A 25,179-nucleotide genomic window follows, 5' to 3' on the forward strand; every position below is an offset into this window, starting at 1 on the left:
TTGATTTATGTTTAATCTTTTCCTATGTGCTTCTATAAATTGGCTTCCTTCCAATTAGTTTGGCATTAAGTATCATTAACCCAAAACCATATCAGTGAATGAGAAATAAAGAATTCATTTTATTTTTCATTTGTAGGTTTTATCATGTGTCTTGGATCCTCTCCTACAGATGTGTACTGTATCAGCCAGCAATTTAGGCACAGCTGACATGGCCACTTTCATGGTCAATTCACTATATATGATGAAGACAACATTAGCTCTATTTGAATTCACTGACAGACGTCTGGAAATGCTACAGTTTCAGGTAAATTTTTCTATAAAATAACTATTTACTATGATTGAATCTTTTTCTCTATGTGATAGCTTTAAGTTATTGGTTTAACTAATTTTAATGACCTAATTCCTATAGATCCCTTGATATCATCTGATGAAAGGACACACACGCACATACGCAACACACACACACACACACAAATTCAGTATTTCAGTTTTCAGCTTTAGAGGAACCAGAATGTGTAGTGTTTAAAATACTTGATTCATAGCATAGTATGTGATAGTAGATTGAAGCTTTTCTGATTAATTTAAACAGTTATTCTGTATGCGGATTTTAGTTTCTGAACTGTGAATAATATGCTACATTTTTCAAGCTGCATAGTTAATGCAAAATGTGTTACAGAGGACAGATATATTTTTATCTATGTGTAAACCAGTGTTAGGCAAAACATTACAAATTGCTATACCAATCACTTGAGTTCTTGAGTCCTATAAAGCAAATGGTTATCACTTAAGAGTGTATATGATGACTAAAACAAAGCCAGTTGTAAAATTTAGTAGATAGTTGGATTCCAATTTTAAGCAGTGATTATTGGTAAATATACTGTTCTTTGAAAAAACAACTCTGAATGTTCTGTGCTATCACACATATATCAATAGTTTGACAGTGGGTATAGGAATAAGTTTTGATATATCTAAATTTATATTTTCTAATTTTTAGTTTTTTCTTTTAAAATAAATATATCAGAATTTTCCATATTTGTGGTTTAAGTTCAAATAATTCTACAGAACTTCTTATGAAAAGCCACCAGTGTACCATCCTCTCCACCCTGAACATCTCTTTCTCATTTCTCCCTCAAAAGCACAATTTCTTTCAGTTTTTATAGTTGCTTCTTTTGGTATTTATATTTGTAATTCTAAACAGTTATGTGTATTTCTACTTATAGATTTTTTTAGTTTTATATCTAATGTATTAAATTAGATATAATCTAATACATTGTGAAATAAATGAACAATGAAAATTTAGTTATCTACTGCTACTCCCCCAACTCCCCTGGATAAGAATATGGTCATACTTAGAGTTTTCTCATCCTCCCAATGTAGCTATATTATAAATTTTGGTTAGATCAATGTTTTGTTAAATTATTATTACTATGTAAACATTATTGGTGACTGAGCCATGTAATGAAGAATGGTTAATTTACCTTTCTTGGATAACTTTTTCATTTTCTGTGGAATTAATAACATTTTTATTTAAGAAATGTCACATTTTTCTGTATTTGTCACTAAGTCAAGCCCAAATCCCTGCCATTTATCTAAATCTTAAGATGTTAAGATATGTCAGGTGTTTATCAATTTGCTTTATCACCAATTATCTGTGTTTCTTATGTGTTCCATAGCTATTTTATGCATGGTAAAATTCTTCTTGGTCTGTGTGCTAAATTGAGCTTATTAGTTTATTCACGTTATCTATGTCCTTGTTTATTTTTGCCACCTTTGGATGTGTCAACTGGACTTTTACATGTGTTTCAACATCCTCCAGAAATCTCTTGAGCCGGATCTTTGTTAGTCCTGGCAGCATTTTCAGTAATTGTTCTGTCAGCAGATAATTCAGGTTCCCCTTTCTCCAGACTCCACTAGCAATTTTCCCAGTGCCCTTTCAGACCCCACTGGCAGACCCCTTGAGTGGGTATTCTAAGTGGACAAATCACAGTGTGGAAGTGCTTATTGGCCTATTCTTGCATTATGCTTGTCAGTGTGCTGTCAGCCAAGACTGGCCACATAGAACAGCCTGGATTCAGTGTGATAGAGGACAATACAAGGGTGTGGATGTGTGGAGGTGTGGTTTATCACATTTCTCCAAAGTAACAATTTTACCTCGTTGGGTAAAGGATTCTTGATTTTAGGACGTTTACTACCAATAACCTATTATTTTTTTCCCACTCTTATATAGCTTCTTCCAGTGTTTCAAGCAAGGAGTCCAGGCTAGTCCAATTCTTTTGTTTTTAGTAATCTAGTCCCTTCATCTGGAAACTTACAGGGATTCTTTCCTTTGAGTTGATATGTTTTCCCAGAGTATTTTTGGTATGTCTCTTTTTAAAAATTATTTGCATCTTGGACTTTGGAGAACCATTTCAATGTAAAGATTCAAACCTTTCTTTTGCTTAGTAAAGAGTTCTATTTCTTTAATCGTCACTTTTCTATGTGTTACTTTTTATATTTTTAAGCCCCTGTCCTTGGTTGGTTTTATCTTATGGATCTGCCCTCTTAATTTCTTTTTAAATCTCTTTACTTTGATCTATTTCTTTGATATTTGCTCTGTATTACTTTCCTTCCATTTTTCTTTCAGATCGCTGATTTGATGCTTAGCAGTAACTCTTTTTCACCTTCATTAAGTGTTTACCTTTGCACACTTTGTTTTTCTTTGGTTTCTAGTAAATCCCACAAGTAAGGGCTCTAATTGTACTTCCTTGAGCATTTGTACTTTATGTCTTTCAGTAGTGTTGCCTCAGGAAAGAAACCATACTTGTTCTGATTATTCACAAGGGCTTTCTTTTAGCTTCCTCACCTCTTTTAAATCACTTCTAAGTTTTTTAGGGGAAAGAGCAGAGCTACTGGAGTTGCTTTGAAAATGGCAATCATTTAGATGGTAACAGATATCGTAGTTCACAGTGTACTGTGTCATTAGCAAGCAAACTGGTAAAATCTGGGGGAACATTCTGGTGAGGAATAGAAGGAAGACCTCTAGACTCAGGATTGTACTGGCAAAAAAAAAAAGAAGAGCAAGCTTTTTCTCACCAGGGAATGTTTCAACCCATCAAGGTAGTTCTCTTCTGTGGTTTTTATCTCCATTAGCATTAGTTGGAGTCCCCCAAAATAGCACAAAGCTAGGGAGCCCATACTACTCACATCTGTTAGCTGCATCTTCTTAGGCAGTTCCTGAACCTGAAATCTTTAGTTAAGTTTCTACTGGGCCCTCAGCTCTTCCCTGCTTGTCACAGACCTGCCTTATCCTCAGGAGAATTTACTACCTGAGCTGTAATGGGATTTCCTCTAGGCTTCTCTAGATGGTATATTTGATTTGTTAAGTCAGTCTAGAAAGTTGGGAGCATGAGGAGGACAGGAGGTCAGGAACATCAGGCCCTCATCTCGCAATTCTTCCTATTTTATTTTATACTGTTGTTGTTTACTAGTGTTTTTTGTTTGTGTTTTGTTTATTACCAGCTTTTAAAAGAGCTGAGAAACGACCCAAATTTTGTGACTGGAGGATAGTCCTAGAATCTTCCTTGTTTATAATTTTTAAAGTAAGACTTTTTCCCCCTTTCATAGAAAGACTTACTGTTTGGGGAAAGAAAGAGGCTTTGTTACAGAGGTGATCCCTGTGCCTCATCATCAGTGCCAATGCAAGGCACTGCATCTACTCTCGTCAGTGTCATTCTTCTTGTAAAATGTTTTCTTTGTGTTTTATTTTAGATCGAAGCACATTTGGACACACTTATAAATGAGCAAGCCTCTTATGTTTTAACTAGGGTAGGCTTGAGTTACATCTATAACACTGTACAGCAACATAAACCTGAACAGGTAAGTGCATAGATGTTCCTTCCTAATTCTAAGAACATGCCAGTTTAGAGTATGGCTTCTAGAGCTGCACTCTGGATTCTTGGCTCTACCACATATTAGCTATGTTTTCCTGGGAAAGTGACTTATTTTTCTGTATCTGTTTCCTTACCTGTGGATTGGGGGTAATAATAGTATCTGTGTCATAGGGCTGTTCTTAAGACATAATACATGCATAGTTCTTAGATGACTTCCTAAAATATGGTAGAGTGCCCCATAGTATTAACAATCCTTTTTATTAAAAATAGTTTTTGTTAAAAGTAATGAAAATATACAAAAATTAGTATTATAAAATGTCTAAAGAATATTCATACTAGTAAATTTTTCAGATTCCTATATCACTATTAGTTAATTGAATGCACAGATTACTGTATAAATAGCAGTCATCTTCTTTTTAATTTAGCAAATTGTTGCCCATTACTTTGAGAAGGTAGTCACTTCTGGGGCCAGCATATGATCTTGTTAAATTATAGAACCCTAGTAGAAATAAAGGAGTGGTGGGAACCTCAGAAAACCATGTAAGCCATCTTTCTTAAGAAAGCAAAGAACTCATTCAAATGGCATTAACATGAAGACTATGTTATGGCCCAGAAACTCTTAAATGAAGCTCTTAAAACACAACTTTTCAATTTTTTCTTTGCCGAAGTAGTAAGCAAATTCTACCAGTAGGAACCAATTTTGCTGCCTTTCTGTACTTTCTAAAAGTATCAAAGTGAAACTGTTCAAGCCTCCACGTGTCACTGGCATCTTCCAGTGCTTCATTGCCTTCATTTTCTTGCGTATGAGTAAACTTAAAGTATCATGATATTTCTGTTGTTAATAAACTTGAGCACCTCTTGCTCCCTCCAACAAATCATAGTCCCTGATCTTATTGAGATTGAAGAAATTACACTTGAGTTCTTTGGAAATAAGCTAAATGATTTTCCAAATTTGGGCAGTGCACTAATGGACTATATTCAGTAAGTGAAATGAAATGTATATCTCCTTTTTTACGTATTGGATCTGCTTTTTTTTTTTTTTTTTTAAATAGGGCTGTTTAGCTAATATGCCCAACCTAGATTCTGTGACACTGAAGGCTGCAATGGTAAGTGTATAATAAAACATTTTAATTTAGATTTCCTTATGGATCAATAGTCTTCATTTTTTGCTGTGTGATAATTTCATTCTGGGTGACACTTTTTATCTCTTGATATGCTGTATTAACATTGGGTCCAATAATAATGACTGAGCCTGTATTCCTTTAATTGAGCAGTTCTGGCCAAGTCTTACATTCATAGTAGTGTTCCACTATGCTCTGATAGTCTCATCGTTACTGTTTAGGATTACTGTTTACTCTTTATTTTTAGAGTTTTATTCCTAATTTAAGTGAGAAACAGGAATGACAGATATGAAGAAATTAGGCTGTATATCATTATAAACTTGTTACTACCTTGATCCTTCGTTTAAAGTTCCTGACATGAAAATCGAAATTAGATTTCACTCTTAAAACAGTATGTTACTCTTTAGTTTGAGACTCACTGAATTTCCACTTTATTACCTTCCTTCTTTTCAGGTGAAGATCTTGTACCTTCCTTTTTGCATGATCACTACTTTTTGTAGTGTGTTTCTGTGTCTTAAATATATATACTTTCCTCATATGCATAGTATTCATATGCATAGCCATTCATTGTATGATATTTAAGTCATATAGCTCTATCCCTCATAGGAATGATCCCTTTTGGAAGTTTTATGATAGTACTACTAGTAATAGTAATAATAATAACAAAGAACAACAACAGCCATTAACATTAGCATAGCAAGTGCTTTTCATGTATTAACTCTTTAATCCTCATGACATCCCCATTCAATCCAGGAAGTTGGCCTACAGAGCTTGTGGGTTTAACTACTGTACTAAACTAGTGATCCTAAGTATTTAAAATACTCACATATACTCACTACCACAATGGCCTGACTTTCATAGATAGTCCTCTAGGAAGGTTTATAAATTTTCCAACAATTTTTGATGCGAAGGCTTTCCTATATATTATCTTCCAGAACTCAATTTAACTGAAAACAAAAGGATAGGCCCATAAGATACCTAACAAATGCAAAGAAGAAGGTAGAGCTATCTATATGATTATTAGATAAAGTAGAATTTAAAAAGACTGAATGCGACAAATAAGAAACATTATGTCGTGATAAAAGACACTATATAGAAGCAACAGTTATAACTTCTATATATAAAACAAAAACATAGCAAAAATTAGAAATGCAAAGAAAATTCGATATTAAAAAGTTTAAATAAAAATAGATGAAAGTGAATTTTAGATTCATTAAAAGATATAAGTTTTTTAGGAAGTTATATATACACTCACCATACTATCCAGTACAATTCCACTTCAAGGTATTAACCCCCCAAAAATGAAGATCTATGCTCACACTTAGATCTGTAACATTAGTTAGTACCAAATGTGTGTTCCCTTCCTCTGTTTCTCCTTCTCTCTTGACACATATCCAGTCTGTAATACAACTCATAAAATATTTGAAATGCCATTAAAAATTCTTCATGTTCCTGGTGTTAATTTTCAAAACAATTAAAGTGAATATGAATATACGATGTCTCTAAAGAAACAAATCTTGCTTGAGTTTTGTATTTAATACGTGATTATATACAACCATTTGTTGTCTCCGTTTAGGGGTTCCTAGGGCACTTCAATTCAGCATGTCCAAAACTAACTCTGCGCATTCCACCCTAAACCTAAGTCCTCTTCCAGGCATTATTAACTCAGAAAATTGTAAGACCTTCTATCCATTTATCATTTAAATAGTTATTAACCGAGTTTCTGCTATTTTCTAGGCATCATACTAAGAATTGGGATGAAAACAGATACGATCTAGTAAGGGGTGCAGCTACTACACAAATAAATGAATGAAGATTACAGTTATGTGTTATGATAATATGGTGAATTAATTTATACATATCCAAAATCTGGGAGTCCATCCCTTTATTCTATCAGTAACCAAGTCCTGATGGTCCTCAAATATCTTTACTTCTTTCACCTTGATTGCCCCTATAGTCTAAAAATGCTGCAGTAGGTACCTAAGGTACCTAATTGGTGTCTTTGCATCTATTATTGCAGTCTTCCATTCTGTCTTCCTATGGCCAGATTTAGCTACTTAAAACTTAAATCAGATTTCTCCCTTACTTAAATTCAATGGTTTACTAGTGCTTTTAAAATAATTAAAATCCTTAAATAAGCATACCAGTCCTACATGATCTCTACTTAACTGTTGTCCTTCCCACCTCAAGTCTTCATGCTGTCTCCTCTCTCTCAACTCCCCACCCATCAATCCACTTACTTAATGTATATTCATCTTTAAGGTTTCACTTCAAATGTCCTTCCCTGAGAGATGCTTTTGCCAAATCCACAGACTAGGTCCTTGATTTATGCTTTATAGTACCTTGTTTTGTTCCTTAATAGCATTTAACAAAGTTTGTAATTATATATTTATTTATATTATTATGTTTAACACCTCTCTTGCTAGGCCATAAGCTCTGTGAAGCTAGGGACTATCCTTTTTTCGCTCATTTTTATACTTCCATTACTTAGTATAGTACCTTTTCAATGGTAGGTATTAGTTGAACTAATGAATGCATTAATGAACAAATATAGTAAAATCAAGAAACAGGTAGACCTGAAACCTGATGACTTTATTTCTTGTTAATATTATTACTTAAAAGCTTTGTGAGGAAGACTAAAATGAATGGTTTGGATTCAGGATTTTAAAAGTAAGTATTGCTAATATTGACTATATTACAGATTTGACAGTTTTAGGGAGTTTTAGTTAGAATGTTTAGGAAATACACAATTTGAACACTCTAGTTATTTAGAGTATGGAATTTTTCTCAAGTATTTAATTCTTAAAAGAGATGTTTATATTTGAGATGTTTGTTAGCACATATATGTACTTTATATTTTGTATTTCTCTGTTTCATTTAGGTTCAGTTTGATCGTTATCTGTCAGCCCCAGACAACCTATTAATACCACAGCTGAACTTTCTTCTAAGTGCCACAGTGAAGTAAGTATTTTTGGTCCCAAGTAGTTGGTAAAGATTCACATATTTTTAAATATCAAGTACATTTTTTGGAAAAAAATTATTTTTAAGAATAGACAATTTACCATTGAAAATCTATAGTTCTCAACCTTCCTTCTGCCTTGGCATGCCAAAGGATGAGATCTGAACATGTCTGTACTTATTCCATGTCTATATGTCACTCCAAAATAATTAGCACATGATTGTTAAAATTACTTTGAATATAATTGAAGCTATATTAGCTGTAATACCAAATTCCCTTATGTTAACAAACATGTCAGAATAATGTTGAATATGTTATGGAAAATCAATAATATATTCATTATGCAATGCAGATGAACTGATTTATAGACTATTTTGAATCTAAGGTAGTTTTCTGTAGATATAAAATTACTCAATATCATTTATCAGGAATGTATTCAGGACACCGAATCCTACATTAAAATATTAGAATATAACAATTAGAAGAAACAGAGAGATTATATGATCTTTCTTGATTTTAAGAAAAATATTGGCAAAATTGTCTATAGGTAAGAAATTAGGCAACATTATCTACACATTTTTTTTTCTTTCTATTCAAACAGCAGTGCAGTAAGTGTTTTCTACATAACAGGCACTAGGAGTTAAGGCTTAAAAGACATTTGCACTGTTTTCATGGAGCTTATAACCTAACAGGTCAGTTAAACATGCAAACAAATATTTACATTGAAATGTACAGTAAGGAAAGAACTATTGAAGAAAACATTTCAGATATCTAAAAGAATGTAATGTTATAGAGGTGATATACTTTTTTTCTGTTCTTGAGCATAGAACTACAGCAGAAAATAGAGCAAAGAAGCAGCTTTTTAATTCACCATGCAGAATTTGGTATCAATTAGAATTGGCTGGAAATCGATGGACCATTTTTTTTTTCTCAGACACAGAGTTAGGAAAGTTCCTTTTTAGGTGAGTGACTAGAGTAAATGAATTTAATGTTTTTTTGTGACCTTTATGTTGTATTATCCTAAAAGATATTATACTATTTACATAACCAGAATTCTAAAGACTTAAGAGATTACCAAAGAAACTGTTATGCTGTGACTCAGGTTGTTTGTATGTGCTTCTTTTTTTTTTTTTTTTTTTTTTTTTTTTTGAGACGGAGTCTTGCTCTGTCACCCAGGCTAGAGTGCAGTGATCTTGGCTCAGTGCAATCTCTGCCTCCCGGGTTCAAGCGATTCTCCTGCCTCAACCTCCCGAGTAACTGGGAGTACAAGCGCCCACCTCCACACCTGGCTAATTTTTGTATTTTTAGTAGAGATAGGGGTGTCACCATATTGGCCAGGCTGTTCTTGAACTCCTGACCTCGTGATCCACCCGCCTCAGCCTCCCAAAGTGCGGGGATTACAGGCGTGAGCCACTGTGCCCGGCCAATGTGCTTCTTAAATTATTAAATTTTTAACTGAATACCTGTAATTCTTTTTAACTTAACCGTGTCTCAGTACATAATATTTGAATGTTGTTAGCCGTGTCACTACATGTGAAATATACTGTTATTCTTTTCATAATATAATGATTGAAGAGAGATTTTAATGTACTTTAAAAGATGACATGTAGCTCAGATGCTGTGAAGCAGGTGTCCCCAACCCCGGGCCAGGGACCCCGGTCTGGCCTGTTGGGAGCACGAACCCTACTGTGAACTGTGCCTGGAAGGATCTAGGTTGTGTGCTCCTTATGAGATGGAAGAGTTTCATCCCAAAACCATCCCCCAACTTCTTGTCCACGGAAAAATTGTCTTCCCCAAAACCAGTCCCTGCTGCCAAAAACACTGGGAACTGCTGCTGTAAAGGAAACAGATGGACAGATTTGGCTCTGTAACATTTTAAGGTTTTTACAGAAAAAGATAATATAAACTAAGTTAAAATATAAACAATAATATGGAAAAATATTTGCAAAATATGTAACAAATTATTCTTAATATATTATCCTTAATATATAGTAAGATCCTATAAATTCATACAAATTGTAGAAAAACAGGCACTGAATATTTGAACAACTCACAGAAGTAATGGAAATGGCAAGTAAATATGTGAGGAAATAGTAATTATCAAATAATGCAAACTGAAACAACAATGAGAACTTTTATCTATCAGACTGCTGACAATAAAACATTGATTACATACTAATGGAACAGGTCTGAGAAAATGGGCATTTTCACACTTTTTTGAATGAGAGTATAAATTAGTACAATCTTTTCAAAGAGGAGTTTGGCAGCATTCCACAAAATTTCAAAATTATACATTCTTAGGCTCTTCTAAAATTTTATTTTTCTTTCTTAGTCTTGGTAATAGTTTAAAAAAGCTGTTGAACCAGCAGTGGGATTGAGTATTGTATATAGATCTGTTTGAGTCCGTTGCCTCAGAAACTTGTCAAATTTCCCAAGCTTAAATCATTTTTGAAATTAAATGTTTGTCTTCCATTATTGAAGAGAATATTTTAGTTTCTCATTTACTTTTATTGTCCTATTGTCCAACGGTAACAATGCAAACTTTATTTTATTATCAGACAAATGAACAAGTTTTGGTACTTTTTTTTAAATGTGAATTTTTAATTTAGTTTTTTAAATTATTTTTTGATATGTGCCTAACATCCTATTATGAATTCTTACTATTTATAATGACATTTAAAATTGAGATATGCATATTATTTATATAAGTATTAATACTACAAACAAGAATTTGAAATTTCTTAGTACCTATTTACCTCTATTTTCATTCAGAAATGTTTTTAAATGTTATTTGCAAAGTATTCGAAAATTAAATGTGATCTGCAACATGATTTTCAATATTTGTTTAGATGAACAGAAATCATGGTATAAATTTAGCTACTTATTTTCAAATCAGGATTGCTTTGAAAATATAGGGCATTTTACACATTTAAGATTTAACATCAGGCCAGGTGTGGTGGTTCACTGAACGCCTGTAATCCCAGCACTTTGGGAGGTCGAGGCAGGCAGATCATGAAGTCAGGAGTTCAAGACCATCCTGGCCAATATGGTGAAACTCTGTCTCTACTAAAAATACAAAAATTAGCTTGGTGTGGTGGTGCATGCCTGTAGTCCCAGCTACTTAGGAGGCTGAGGCAGGAGAATCACTTGAACCCAGGAGGTGGAGGTTGCAGTGAGCCAAGATCATGCCACTGCACTCCAGCCTGGGTGACAGAGCAAGAATCCATCTCAAAAAAACAAAAGATTTTAACATTAAAGGAGATTTTCTTATTTTTATTTTTTTGAGACAGAGTCTGGCACTGTCACCCAGGTTGGAGTGCAGTGGCGTGATCTTGGCTCACTACAGCCTCCATCTCCTGGGTTCCAGTGATTCTCCTGCTTTAGCTTCCTGAGTAGTTGGGACTACAGGTGCATGTCACCACGCCTGGCTGATTTTTGTATTTTTAGTAGAGATGGGGCCTCACCATGTTGGCCAGGCTGGTCTCGAACTCCTGACGTCAAATTATCCGCCTGCCTTGACCTCCCAAAGTGCTGGGGTTACAGGCTTGATAGCACTCCCGGCCTAAAGCAAATTTTTAAATTGCGCGCCTACTATCTGTTTTTGGTTTTTTCATATTCTCTTCTCCTGAACTTTATCTTCATAGTTGCAATACCTTTGGGACACCTATAACCCATGTCTCCCTTTTTCTTGTCTTGTCTTAGTTTGATTGACTTTCAAAGGAGATTTTGATTTAGCACGTCAGCCTTGGAATAAGCTATTGAATATATTTAAATAGCTAGGAAACAAGGTGGTATAGGTAATAGGGAAAAGAATAGAGAAAGAAAATGGTTTTAAAGAATTCTTCCCTTTGGAGTGAATTTGAAGCTTCTTGTTCTATTTTCAATGCAAAATCTCCAATATTCACCTTATAGCAATACAAAAATAGAGTTTGGACTACAGAAACCACAGTTGTGCACATATAAAATGTTCTCAACAAATCTTTGCTTATTGAGTCACAGTTACTTCCATAATAACTTAAGAAATAAAGAGAATGCAGATGCTTCGTAAAGTGAGCATTATGGGAAAATGAGTAAGTTTTGATAACTCTTTTATTTAAGGTTTTTCCTCCATTATAGAAATAATATGCTAGAAATAAAGCATGTACCTATAATGGAGTAATTTTTTTTAAAGAAATTGAATATATTTTTTTCTTTTAACTACCTTCTTTTATTCACCTGTACTATCAGGAATATCCATATAGACAAAAATAAAGCAAGTTTGGGGTAAAATTTTAAAAAAATACTACCAGGAAAAGAACTACTGGACAGCTGTGAACTGAATGCTTTAGAGACCTCAGAAAGTCCAAACCTTAAAAGCAGGGTTAATCTCCAAAGACTGGAGAACCTGGAATTCTTATGTCAAGGGAAAGAAAAGAAAGAGTATCTTAGCTGCAGGAGAGAAAAAGAGCAATTTGCTGTTCCTCTGCCTTTTTGTTCCATTCAGGCCTTCAGCTGATTGGATGGAGCCCGCCCCATTGATGGTGAATATTCTTCACTCAGTCTTCCAACTTACATGCCAATCTGCTGTGGAAACACCCTCACAGACACACCCGGAAATTATGCTTTATCAACTAACTAGGTATCCCTTATCCAGTCAAGTTAACCCTTAAAATTAACTATCAGAGCTACTTTAGATTCATACTAATTAAGCTTAAAATCAAGCCTCTAAATTATCAACTTGATCTGTAATTAAATTAACTGCCTTCCGGAACAAAACATAACATACTTAAAGATGACAGTTACAGACAATCAACAGTGTTAACATCAATAATGCTAAGCATGTGATAAAATGCTATTGCAGTGAGGAAGCAGGAAAATATGAGCCAAACCTAGAAAAAAAAATCAGTCAGTAGAAACATACTTACAAATGGTAAAGTTTACAGAATTAGCAGATAAGGTGTTTTAAAAAGCTGTTAAAAATATGTTCAAGAATTTAAAGGAAAACATGACCCTGAGAGGATAGGGGATTTTACAAAATTAGAATTTTAGAACTCAGAGATGCGGTATATAAAATGAAAAATTCACTGGATTGGCTTATAGGCCAGTTGAACACTCCAGAGGGAAAGATCAGTTAACTTGAAGAGAGGACAATAGAAACTGAAGCACAGATAGAAAAAAAATTAAAAGGCTGGAAAATAGATGGAGTCTTAGAGGATTGTGTGATAATACTAAGCAGTCTAACCTGTATAATTAGATATCACAGTGTAATTGAAGCAGAAAAATTTGAATAAAAGGGGAATTTTTTCTAAATGTTATGGCAAATAAGGACCCTCAGACCCAAGAAATTAAATACCAAAGCATAACATAATCAAATTATTGAAAACCAGTGATAAAGAGAAAAATTTTTAAAGACATTTGCAGGGAACAATGGCATTACTGACTTCTTGTTAGAAACAGCGCAGACCAGAACACAGTAGAATATCATCACCTTTAAAAAGCTAAGTATAGAAACGTCAACTTTAAATGATCGATCAAAAAAAAAAAGTGTCTTTCAAACTGAAAGTGAAATAAATGTTTTGAAATAAACGAAAGTAGAGAAGGTTTATCCCCAGCATAATGCACGTAAGAAATGGGTACAAAAAGAAAGAATTCTTTTTTTTTTTTTTTTTTTTTGAGACGGAATCTTGCTGTGTCACCCAGGCTGGAGTGGAGTGGCACGATCTTGGCTCACTACAACCTCTGCGCCCTGGGTTCAAGCAACTCTTCTGCCTCAGCCTCCTGAGTAGGTGGGAATATGGACACCTGCCAATGTGCCTGGCTAATTTTTGTATTTTTAGTAGAGACGGGGTTTCACCATGTTGGCCCGGCTGATCTCAAACTCCTGACCTTGTGATCCACCCACCTCGTCCTACCAAAGTGCTGGGATTACAGGTGTGAGCCACTGTGCCTGGCCAAAAAGGAAGAATTCTTTAAAATCATTTTCTATGCTTTTCTCTATTATTTTGAGAATTTTTACATCAATGCTCATCAGGGATATTGGCCTGTATTTTTGTTGTACTTTTTTTTTTTTCTTAATCTGTCTTTGGTTTTGATATCAGGGTTAATTTAAATACTGGCCTCATAGAATGAATGTGGAAGTATTCCCTTCTCCTCTATTTCTTGGAATAGTTTAAGTAGAATTAGCATTAGTTCTTCTTTAACCATTTGGTAAAATTCAGAAGTGAAGCCATCAGTTCCTGGCTTTTTGTTTGCCGAGAGACTTTTTATTATGGCTTTGATCTCATTACTTGTTAATTGGTCTCTTCAGGTTTTGAATTTCTTCATGGTTCAGTCTTGGCAGATTGCATGTGTCTAGGAATTTATTCATTTCTTCTAAGCTTATAGTTGCTCTTAGTAGCCTGTAATGAGCCTTTGAATTTCTGGGGTATTGGCTGTGATGTCTCCTTTTTCATCTCTGATTTTATTTATTTGGATCTTCTGGTTCTTTTCTTAGTCTGGCTAAAGGTTTGTCAATTTTGTCTATTCAAAAAATCACCTTTTGTTTCATCACTCTTTTGTACTTTTGTTTCAATTTCATATATTTCCGCTCTGATCTTTATTTTCTTCTACTAATTTTGGGTTTGGTTTCTTCTTGCTTTTCTAGTTCTTTAAAATATATCATTAGGTTGTTTATTTGAAGCTTTTCTACTTTTTTTGTAGGCACTTACAGCTACAAACTTTCCTTTTAGTACTGCTTTTGCTGTATCCCATTGGTTTTGGTATGTTGTTTCCATTTTCAGTTGTTTCAATAAATTTTTTAATTTCCTTCTTAATTTCTTCATTGGCCCACTGGTTATTCAGGAACATATTGTTTAATTTCCATGTGTTTGTATAGTTTCTAAAATGATTCTTGTTATTGATTTGTAGTTTTATTCCATTGTGGTCAGAGAAGATACTTGATATAATTTCGTTTTAAAAAAATTTTATGGACTTTTATTGTGTCCTAACATATGGTCTGTCCTTGAGAATGATCTATGTGCTGAAGTGAAAATGTTTATTCTGCAGCCACTGGATGAAATACTCTACAAATATTGATTAGGTGCATTTGGTCTGTAGTGTAGATTAAGTCCAACATTTCTTTTTTAATTTTCTCTCTGGGAAGTCTGTCCAGTGCTGAAAGTAGAGGGTTGAAGCCTCCAGCTATTATTGTTTTGGGGTCTGTCTCTCTCATTATCTCTAATAATGCTTGCTTTGTATATCTGGGTGCTCCAATGTTGGGTGCATATATATTTACAATTGTTATATCCTCTTGCTGAATTTACCCCTTTATCATTATATACTGAACTTGTCTCTTTTTATGTTTGCCTTCAAATCTATTTTTTCTGATATAAATAAGTATAGCTACTCCTATTTTTTTGTTTGTTTCCACTGGCATAGAGTATCTTTTTCTATCTCTCTTTTTTTCAGTCTATGTCTGCTTTTGTAATGAAGTATTTTTTTTGTAGGCAACAGATCTTTGGGTCTTGTTTTTTTAATCCATTCAACCACTCTGTGACTTTGGATTGGAGACCATAGTCCATTTACATTGTGTTATTACTGATAAGGACTTACACTGCCATTTAAAAATTTGCTTTCTTGTTGTTCTGTGATTTTCACTTCCTTCTTTCCTTCCTTCCTGTCTCTTTTTTAGTGAAGGTGATTTTCTCTGGTGGTATATTTTAATTTCTTTTTATTTTTTGTATATCTGTTGTATGTTTTTTGACTTGTGGTTACCATGAAGCTTCCAAATAATATCTTATACTGCATTATTTTAAACTGACAACAACTTAACATTGATTGTGTAAACAAACAAGCCAAGAGAAAACTAATAAAAACTCTTTACCCTTCAACTTCATCGCCCTGCTTTCAAATATTTGTTTTTTCTACTTTATATTTATTATACTGTCTGTCACTTGAAATGTTACTGTAGTTATTTTTGATAGGTTCATCTTTTTATTCTATCTACTCAAGATATGAGTAGTTTACACACCATGGTTACAGTTTACAATATTCTGTGTTTTTCTGTGTACCTAGTATTACCAGTGTGTTTAGTTCCTTCAGATGATTTCTTTTTTTTTTTTTTTTTTTTTTTTTTTTTTTTTTTTTTTTTCTTGAGACGGAGTCTCGCTCTGCCGCCCAGGCTGGAGTGCAATGGCGCAATCTCGGCTCACTGCAAGCTCCGCCTCCCGGGTTCACGCCATTCTCCTGCCTCAGCCTCTCCGAGTAGCTGGGACTACAGGCGCCCGCCACCATGCCCGGCTAATTTTTTGTATTTTTAGTAGAGACGGGGTTTCACTGTGGTCTCGATCTCCTGACCTCGTGATTCGCCCAGATGATTTCTTATTGCTCATTAATGTCCTTTTCTTTCAGATTGAAGAGCTCTCTTTAGCATTTCTTGTAGGATAGATGTAGTGTTGATGAAGTCCTTTTTTTTTTTTTTTTGGTCTGGGAAAGCCTTTATTTGTCCTTCATGTTTATAAGATCTTTTCACTGGATTTGGTATTCTAAGATAAAAGTTTTTTTTTTCCTTCAGCACTTTAAATGTGTCATGCCACTCTCTCTTGGCCTGTAAGGTTTCCACTGAAAAGTCTGCTGCCAGAAGTATTGGAGCTCCTTTGTAAGTTGTTTCTTTTCTCTTGCTGCTTTTACATTCTTTTTCTTTGGCCTTTGGGAGTTTAATTATTAAAGGTCTTGAGGTAGCCTTATTTGGATTACATCTGTTTGGTGGTCTGTAACCTTCTTGTACTTGAATATTGATATCTTTCTCTAGGTTCAGGAAGTTCTCTGTTATCCCATCAAATAGACTTTCTACACTAATCTCTCTCTGCCTCCTCTGTAAGGCCAGCAACTCTTGGATTTGCTTCTTGGAGGCTATTTTCTAGATCTTGTATATGTGCTTCATTTTTTTTTATTCCTTTTTCTTTTGTCTCCTCTCACTGTGTATTTTCAAATATCCTGTCTTCAAGCTCAGTAGTTCTTTCTTCTGTTTGATTAATTCTGCAGCTAAGAGACTCTGATGCATTCTTTAGCATGTCACTTGTATTTTTCAGCTTTGGACTTTCTGCTTGATTCTTTTTGATTATTTCAAGCTCTTTGTTAAAGTTATCTGATAAGGTTCTGAATTTTGGCCGGGCACAGTGGCTCATGCCTGTAATCCCAGCACTTTGGGAGGCCGAGACAGTTGGATCACCTGAGGTCAGGAGTTCAAGACCAGCCTAGCCAACATGGAGAAACCTTGTGTCTACTAAAAATACAAAATTAGCCAGGCGTGGTGGTGCATGCCTGTAATCCCAGCTACTTGGGAGACTGAGGCAGGAGAATCGCTTGAACCTGGGAGGCGGAGGTTACGGTGAGCCACGATCTTGCCATTGCACTCCAGCTTGGGCAACAAGAGCAAAACTCCATTTCAAAAAAACAAAAAACAAGATTCTGAATTTCTTCCTTGTGTTATCTTGAATTTCTTTGCACTTCCTCGGCACAACTATTATGATTTCTCTGTCTGAAAGGTCACATATGTCTGTCACTCTGGGGTTGGTCACTGGTGCCTTGTTTAATTTGTTTGGGGAAGTCATGTTTTCCTGGATGGTGTTGATGTTTGTAGATGTTCATCAGTGTCTGGGCATTGAAGAGGTGGGTGTTATAGTCTTCATAGTCTGGGCCTTATACCTGCCCTTCTTATGAAGGCTTTCCAAGTATTCAAGGGGACTTGTGAATTAAGTCTTTGGTCACTGCAGCCATATCTACATTAGGGAGCACCTCAAGCCCTGTGGCTCTTGCAGACTCAATGAGGGTACTATATTGGTGGTCTTGGGTGAGATCCAGGAGAACTTCCTGGATTACCAGGCGTAGACTCTTGTTCTCTTCCCTTACTTTCCCCCAAGCAAATAGTCTTCCTCTCTGTACTGAGCTGCCTTGGAGCTGGGGGAGTGGTGATACATGCCTCTTTGTGGCACCACCACTGGTACTGTGCTGGGTGAGATCCAAAGCAAGCATAGCACTGGGTCTTGCCCGAGGCCCACAGGGATCACTGCATGACTACTGCCTATGTTCCCTCAAGGTCCAAGGGCTGTGCAGTCCGCAGGTGATGAATCAGTGAGGCTTATGTCCTTCCCTTCAGGGCAGTGAGTTTCCCTTGTCTCCGAGTGGGTCCAGAGAAGCTGTCTGGTATGCAGGGCCTTGAGTCAGGAACCTTAGGAATCTATTATATGTGGTGTTCTGTTCTGAGATGGCTGAGCTGGCATCCAAGATACAAAACAAAGTCCTTCCCATGCTTTTCTCTCAAGCAGAAGGACGGAGTCTTACCCGGAGCTACGAGCTGCATCACTTGGGGTTGTGGGAGGAGTGATGCAAGTACTCCCTTGGCTGCCCTAGCTGGTGTCTCATCAGGTCACGTGCACCCCAAGTCCACTGGCTCTAAGCCCAGCAAAGCACAGAAGCTTGCCTAGGAATTAGAGCCCTTATGGCGCAAAACTTGCCCTTCAGTTTATTTCAGATCCCAGAGCACCTTATCCCATGGTGGTGGGGCTTGCCAGAACTCTGGTTCTGACCACTGGGATGGAGGCTTCCCTTCTGACTAGTGCTGGTCTGAATGCTCCCTCTGTGGATGCTGGCTGAGTTCTGCCTGGTGTTGCTTTCTGCTGTGACAGGGAAGCACTAAATTCCAGTGCTAAGTCCCACAATCACTCTTTTCTCTGCCTTCCACAAGCACATAAATTCTCTCCCGTGCCATGCTGCCAGTGCCAGGGATTAGGGGAAGGATAGTGTAGGCAATTCAAGACTATCTTTCTTATCTTCTTTAGTGCCTCTTTCCTTAATATGATGTTAAAACCAAGTACTATGATTGCTCACCTGATTTTTGGTTCTTAGGAAAGTGATTTTTTTTGTGGATAGTTGTTCAATTTGGCGTTCCTGCTTGGGGGACGATCGCTGGAGGCTTCTATTTGCTCATCTTTCTCCTAATTGTGGAATTTTAAACACATAAAATGTATGACAACAAAAGTGCAAAAGATGCAGTGGGAGGGAAGTGGAAGTTTGGTGTTGTAATATTGTAAGGATATTAAGTTATCCATGAAATATATAATATTGATTGGAGGTAGATTGTAAACCTTCCCACAACCATTGAAACAAACAAAGTTATTTAGCATACCAATAGATAAGAACAAATAGAATTTTTAAAAAGTAATTGTATCAAAAGAAGGTGAAAAAGGAGGGTAAAAGAACAAATGAGACAAGTATGAAACAAATAGCAGGAAGATAGACTTAACTGCAGCCTAATAAGTAACTGTACTAAATGTGAAAGTACTACACATTCGAAAAGACGAAATTGTTAGACTGGATGAAAAAGCTTGGTACAACTATCTGCTATCTATAAAAAAGTCCATTTTAAATATAAAGGTGGAGATAGTTTAAAAGGATGACAAAAGATATACCATGTAAGCACTAATCATAAAGCTGGAGTAGCTATATAAGAAAAATTAGATTACAGACAGATAATAATACCAGAGATAAAGAGCGACATTTTATAATATAATAGGATTAATACATGAAGAAAATATAGTAGTATATATGTTCATTTAATAGCAGAGCTGCAAATAACATGAAATATAAGCTTGCAGAATTGATGAGGAATAGCTGTATCAAGAAATACAGTTAGATATTTCTACATACTCCTCTCAGTAATTGATACAAAAAAATAGGAAATTAACACGATGCTTCATAGTTGAACAGTACTACCAATCTTTACCTAATAGAAATATTTAAAATACTACACACAAACTATAGAAAATACACATTCTTTTTAAGTACAGATAAAACATTCACGAAACTAATGTAAGAATGAGCAAAAAAGGAAATAAGAAATCCTAAGTAGATGAACATAAGAAAAACTAGATGTTTCTAGTTCTAGAAAGTTCATAGCAAGAACTAGAAAAGTCATAGCAAGTTTTTCTTTATAAATTCCAAGCTAAATCAGTTTTTACAATGAATGTGGATAACTTAAGTTACCCTATTTTAACATACAAGAGTGTCAGTTTAGATTTAAAAAAAAAACACAGTTCACCTATATGCCCTTTACAAGAGACCATTTACAACAAAGTGGCATACAAAGAAAGAAGGAGTTGCAATATTAACAGGCAAAATTGAATTCAGGGTGTAAGTCAATAAAAGGTCAAAGGGGAATGTTTTATATTGATAAAAGTCATGCTTAAGTAGGTCTTAGATAAAAAGCCTGCAAGATATAAAAAATCATTTAAAAAAATCAAACATTCCATTGCATCAAGAGAGGAAACACCATAGCCAAAGCATACAAAGAAAAATCTTACTTGAATTTACTACATAAACCAGTTAGAGAAGAGTACCATGACACTATGTTGGAATATTGAAAATCTACAGCAAACATAATACTTGATGAAACATTAGAAACCTTTTCATTAAAGTTCAAAACAAGATATGCATACTTACTGTCACATCTGTTTACCTTGGAGCTTCTAGCCATTGTAATGAATTGAGTCATAAATATTGAAAAGAATTAATAAAACTTATTAATTTTAAATGTCTGTACCAAAAACAAAAAAGGCAAACAATTAACAAACTAATAGAACTAAAATAGAGTTGTTACTTGGCCAGATTCAAAATTAATATACAAAAATTAGTACCTTTTCTGTATACCAGCAATATCTAATTATAACAACGAAAAGTAAAAGACTTTATTGTAATAGTCACAGGATTGTTTCCTAGGAATAAATTTGATAATATACATGGAAAATTATATAATGAAACTTATAAAAATTTATTGAAAATTCTAAAAGATCTGACTAAATAGACATACTCTCTTCATAGACTGAGAAATTCACTAGTGTAACAGGTTAATCTGTAAATAACTCCAACTTTAATCAAAATTCTCATGGAATCATTTCATTAAATATTTATCTAAGAAGTATATGAGAGAGGACTCATACTTCTGAACATCTCCACAATTAGCACTCTGGCCCAAGGTGGCATCATCTGTGCCTGGTTTATCACATTAACCTCTGAACTTTTCCATTTTCACACTTGCCCTCTCCACCACCATCCACCCAAGCCCACAGCCTGAACTGAACACTGAGAGTGATCCTTTAATAGATTACTTAGTTCAATTCTTTCGATCAATTTAAAAGAGGATATTGTTTAGAAAGATTAAATAATTGTATCAAGGTCAAAAAATTTGTAAGAAGTAGAGCCATGATTTGAATCCAACATTTCTGATTCTAGACCCTATTCTCTTCAACACTAGACTATACTGTATTTTATTAGCTCTTTCTGTGTTGAGGTTATTTTATTATTTTTAAAGAATGCTCATAGACGTCTGGCATATATGATAATAGATGACACTTATGTGAAATATGTAGCTTGGCCTCATAAAAAATATGCTTTAATTTCATTTATAGACAGATAGCTGACCTAGGATGAAAAATTGTCTTGACCCATTGTGACATTTCTTATATTTATATGGTGATGAAGAAAAATCAAAATTTTAACTAATCTGTTATTCCTAAGAATATTATCGTCTTTTCTTCTTGGGCTTTTAGGCTTAACGCCTTTTTTTCTCCTGTGGCACATTTGATTGCACTCTTAACTGTGGTGCTAAAATAAAACTCAATTTTAGTGATCACAGAACCTGATGTTGAAATAATCTATTTCTGGAAATGCTGGTTTATGGTAATGATGAAAGTTGTATCATGTTGTTATGGAAACCAAAATCCTAAAGTACAGATTAATGACAAGCTCACTGATTTTTGGAAGTAAGCAGTTCATTTCTTATCTCAGTTCAGTTTTAAATAATTATTTAGAATACAGTAAATTTCTTTGAACATATTTTAAAATGAGAATAATATCTCCATTTAGTTATATATCTAGAGAGCCTCTTCTCCTCCAAAGGATTGCAGCTCTTCACCAGCAACGGAACAAAGCTGGATAGAGAATGACTTTGACAAGCTGACAGAAGTAGGCTTCAGAAAGTCGATAATAACAAACTTCTCTGAGCTAAAGGAGGATGTTCAAACCCATTGCAAGGAAGCTAAAAACCTTGAAAAAAGATTAGATGAATGGCTAACTAGAATAAACAGTGTAGAGAAGACCTTAAATGACCTGATGGAGCTGAAAACCATGGCATGAGAACTATGTGATGCATGCACAAGCTTCAATAGTCAATTTGATCAAGTGGAAGAAAGGGTATCAGTGATTGAATATCAAATTAATGAAATAAAGCAAGAAGAGAAGTTTAGAGAAAAAGGAGTAAAAAGAAAGCCTCCAAGAAATATGGGACTATGTGAAAAGACCAAATCTACGTTTGATTGGTGTACCTGAAAGTGACAGGGAGAATTGAACCAAGTTGGAAAACACTCTTCAGGATGTTATCCAGGAGAACTTCCCCAACCTAGCAAGGCAGGCCAACATTCAAATTCAGGAAATGCAAAGAACACCACCAAGATACTCCTTGAGAAAAGCAACCCCAAGACATATAATTGTCAGATTCACCAAGGTTGAAATGAAGGAAAAAATGTTAAGAGCAGCCAGAGAGAAAGGTCAGGTTACCCACAAAGGGAAGCCCATCATACTAACAGCATATCTCTCAGCAGAAACTCTACAAGCCAGAAGAGAGTGGGGCCAATATTCAACATTCTTAAAGAAAAGAATTTTCAACCTAGAATTTCATATCCAGACAAACTAAGCTTCATAAGTGAAGGAGAAATAAAATCCTTTACAGACAAGCAAATGCTGAGAGATTTTGTTACTACCAGGCCTGCCTTATAAGAGCTCCTGAAGGAAGCACTAAACATGGAAAGGAACAACTGGTACCAGCCACTGCAAAAACATACCAAATTGTAAAGACCATTGATGCTGAGAAGAAACCACATCAACGAATGGGCAAAATAACCAGCTAACATCATAATGACAGGATCAAATTCACACATAACAATATTAACCTTAAATGTAAATGGGCTAAATGCCCCAATTAAAAGACACAGACTGGTAAATTGGATAAAGAGTCAAGACACATCAGTGTGCTGTATTCAGGAAACCCATCTCACATGCAGAGACACACATAGGCTCAAAATAAAGGGATGGAGGAAGATCTACCAAGCAAATGGAAAACAAAAAAAGGCAGGGATTGCAATCCTAGTCTCTCATAAAACAGACTTTAAACCAACAAAGATCAAAAGAGACAAAGAAGGCCATTACATAATGGTAAAGGGATCAATTCAACAAGAAGAGCTAACTATCCTAAATATATATGCACCCAATATAGGAGCACCCAGATTCATAAAGCAAGTCCTTAGAGACCTACAAAGAGACTTAGACTCCCACACAATAATAATGGGAGATTTTAACACCACACTGTCAACATTAGACAGATCAATGAGACAGAAAGTTAACAAGGATACCCAGGACTTGAACTCAGCTCTGCAGCAAGCAGACCTAATAGACATCTACAGAACTCTCCACCCCAAATCAACAGAATATACATTCTTCTCAGCACCACATCACACTTATTCCAAAATTGACCACATAGTTGGAAGTAAAGCACTCCTCAGCAAATAGAACAGAAATCACAACAAACTGTCTCTCAGACCACAGTGCAATCAAACTAGAACTCAGGATTAAGAAACTCACTCAAAACGCACAACTACATGGAAACTGAACAACCTGCTCCTGAATGACTACTGGGTACATAACGAAATGAAGGCAGAAATAAAGATGTTCTTTGAAACTAATGAGAACAAAGACACAACATACCAGAATCTCTGGGACACATTTAAAGCAGTGTGTGAGGGAAATTTGTAGCACTAAATGCCCAAAAGAGAAAGCAGGAAAGATCTAAAATCGACACCTTAACATCACAATTAAAAGAACTGGAGAAGCAAGAGCAAACAAATTGAAAAGCTAGCAGAAGGCAAGAAGTACCTAAGATCAGAGCAGAACCGAAGGAAATAGAGACACAAAAAACCCCTCAAAAAATCAATGAATCCAGCAGCTGGTTTTTTGAAAAGATCAACAAAATTGATAGACCGCTAGCAAGACTAATAAAGAAGAAAAGAGAGAAGAATCAAATAGATGCAATAAAAAATGATAAAGGGAATATCACCAGTGATCCCACAGAAATACAAACTACCATCAGAGAATACTATAAACACCTCTATGCAAACAATCTAGAAAACCTAGAAGAAATGGATAAATTCCTCGACACATAAACCCTCCCGAGACTAAACCAAGAAGAAGTTGAATCTCTGAATAGACCAATAACAGACTCTGAAATCAAGGCAATAATTAATAGCCTACCAACCAAAAAAAGTCCAGGATCAGATGGATTCACAGCTGAATTCTACCAGAGGTACAAAGAGGAGCTGGTACCATCCTTTCTGAAACTATTCCAATCAATAGAAAAAGAGGGAATCCTCCCTAACTCGTTTTATAAGGCCAGCATCATCCTGATACCAAAGCCTGGCAGAGACACAACAAAAAAAGAGAATTTTAGACCGATATCCCTGATGAATATCGATGCGAAAATCCTCAGTAAAATACTGGCAAACCGAATCCAGCAGCACATCAAAAAGCTTACCCACCAAGATGAAGTTGGCTTCATCCCTGGGATGCAAGGCTGGTTCAACCTATGCAAATCAATAAACATAACCTATCACATAGGCAGAACCAATGACAAAAACCATGTGATTATCTCAATAGATGCAGAAAGGGCCTTTGACAAAATTCAACAGCCCTTCATGCTAAAAACTCTCAATAAACTAGGTATTGATGGAACATATCTTAAAATAATAAGAGCTATTTATGACAAACCCACAGCCAATATCATACTGAATGGGCAAAAACTGGAAGCATTCCCTTTGAAAACTGGCACATGAGAGTGATGCCCTCTCTCACCACTCCTATTCAACATAGTGTTGGAAGTTCTGGCCAGGGCAATCAGGCAAGTGAAAGAAATAAAGGATATTCAGTTAGGAAAAGAGGAAGTCAAATCGTCCCTGTTTGCAGATGACATGATTGTATATTTAGAAAACCCCATTGTCTCAGCCCAAAATCTCCTTATGCTAACAAGCAACTTCAGCAAAGTCTCAGGATACAAAATCAATGTGCAAAAATCACAAGCATTCCTATACACCAATAACAAACAAACAGAGAGCCAAATCATGAGTGAACTCCCATTCACAATTGCTACAAAGAGAATAAAATAACCTAGGAA

The 25,179-nt window shown here is 35.3% G+C and overlaps 1 protein-coding gene across 3 annotated transcripts in view; it reads left to right on the plus strand.

Annotated features, from left to right (window-relative positions):
- COG6 (component of oligomeric golgi complex 6) overlaps nt 1–25,179 on the plus strand; it is a 101,653-nt gene that overhangs the window by 68,481 nt on the left and 7,993 nt on the right. For 2 of the 3 annotated variants that reach the window (XM_030813305.1, XM_030813306.1), the window contains exons 15-19: nt 137–304; nt 3,748–3,855; nt 4,922–4,975; nt 7,872–7,951; nt 12,433–13,580. In XM_030813305.1, the coding sequence (XP_030669165.1) occupies nt 137–304; nt 3,748–3,855; nt 4,922–4,975; nt 7,872–7,951; nt 12,433–12,598 (576 nt within the window). In that variant the 3' untranslated portion in view covers nt 12,599–13,580. Of the gene's footprint in view, nt 1–136; nt 305–3,747; nt 3,856–4,921; nt 4,976–7,871; nt 7,952–12,432; nt 13,581–25,179 lie in introns of those variants that run through there. The other variant, XM_003270010.2, reaches the window with a different exon arrangement.

This window comes from Nomascus leucogenys, chromosome 5 (assembly GCF_006542625.1).
Source record: "Nomascus leucogenys isolate Asia chromosome 5, Asia_NLE_v1, whole genome shotgun sequence".
In the NCBI taxonomy this organism is placed as follows: Eukaryota; Metazoa; Chordata; class Mammalia; order Primates; family Hylobatidae; genus Nomascus; species Nomascus leucogenys.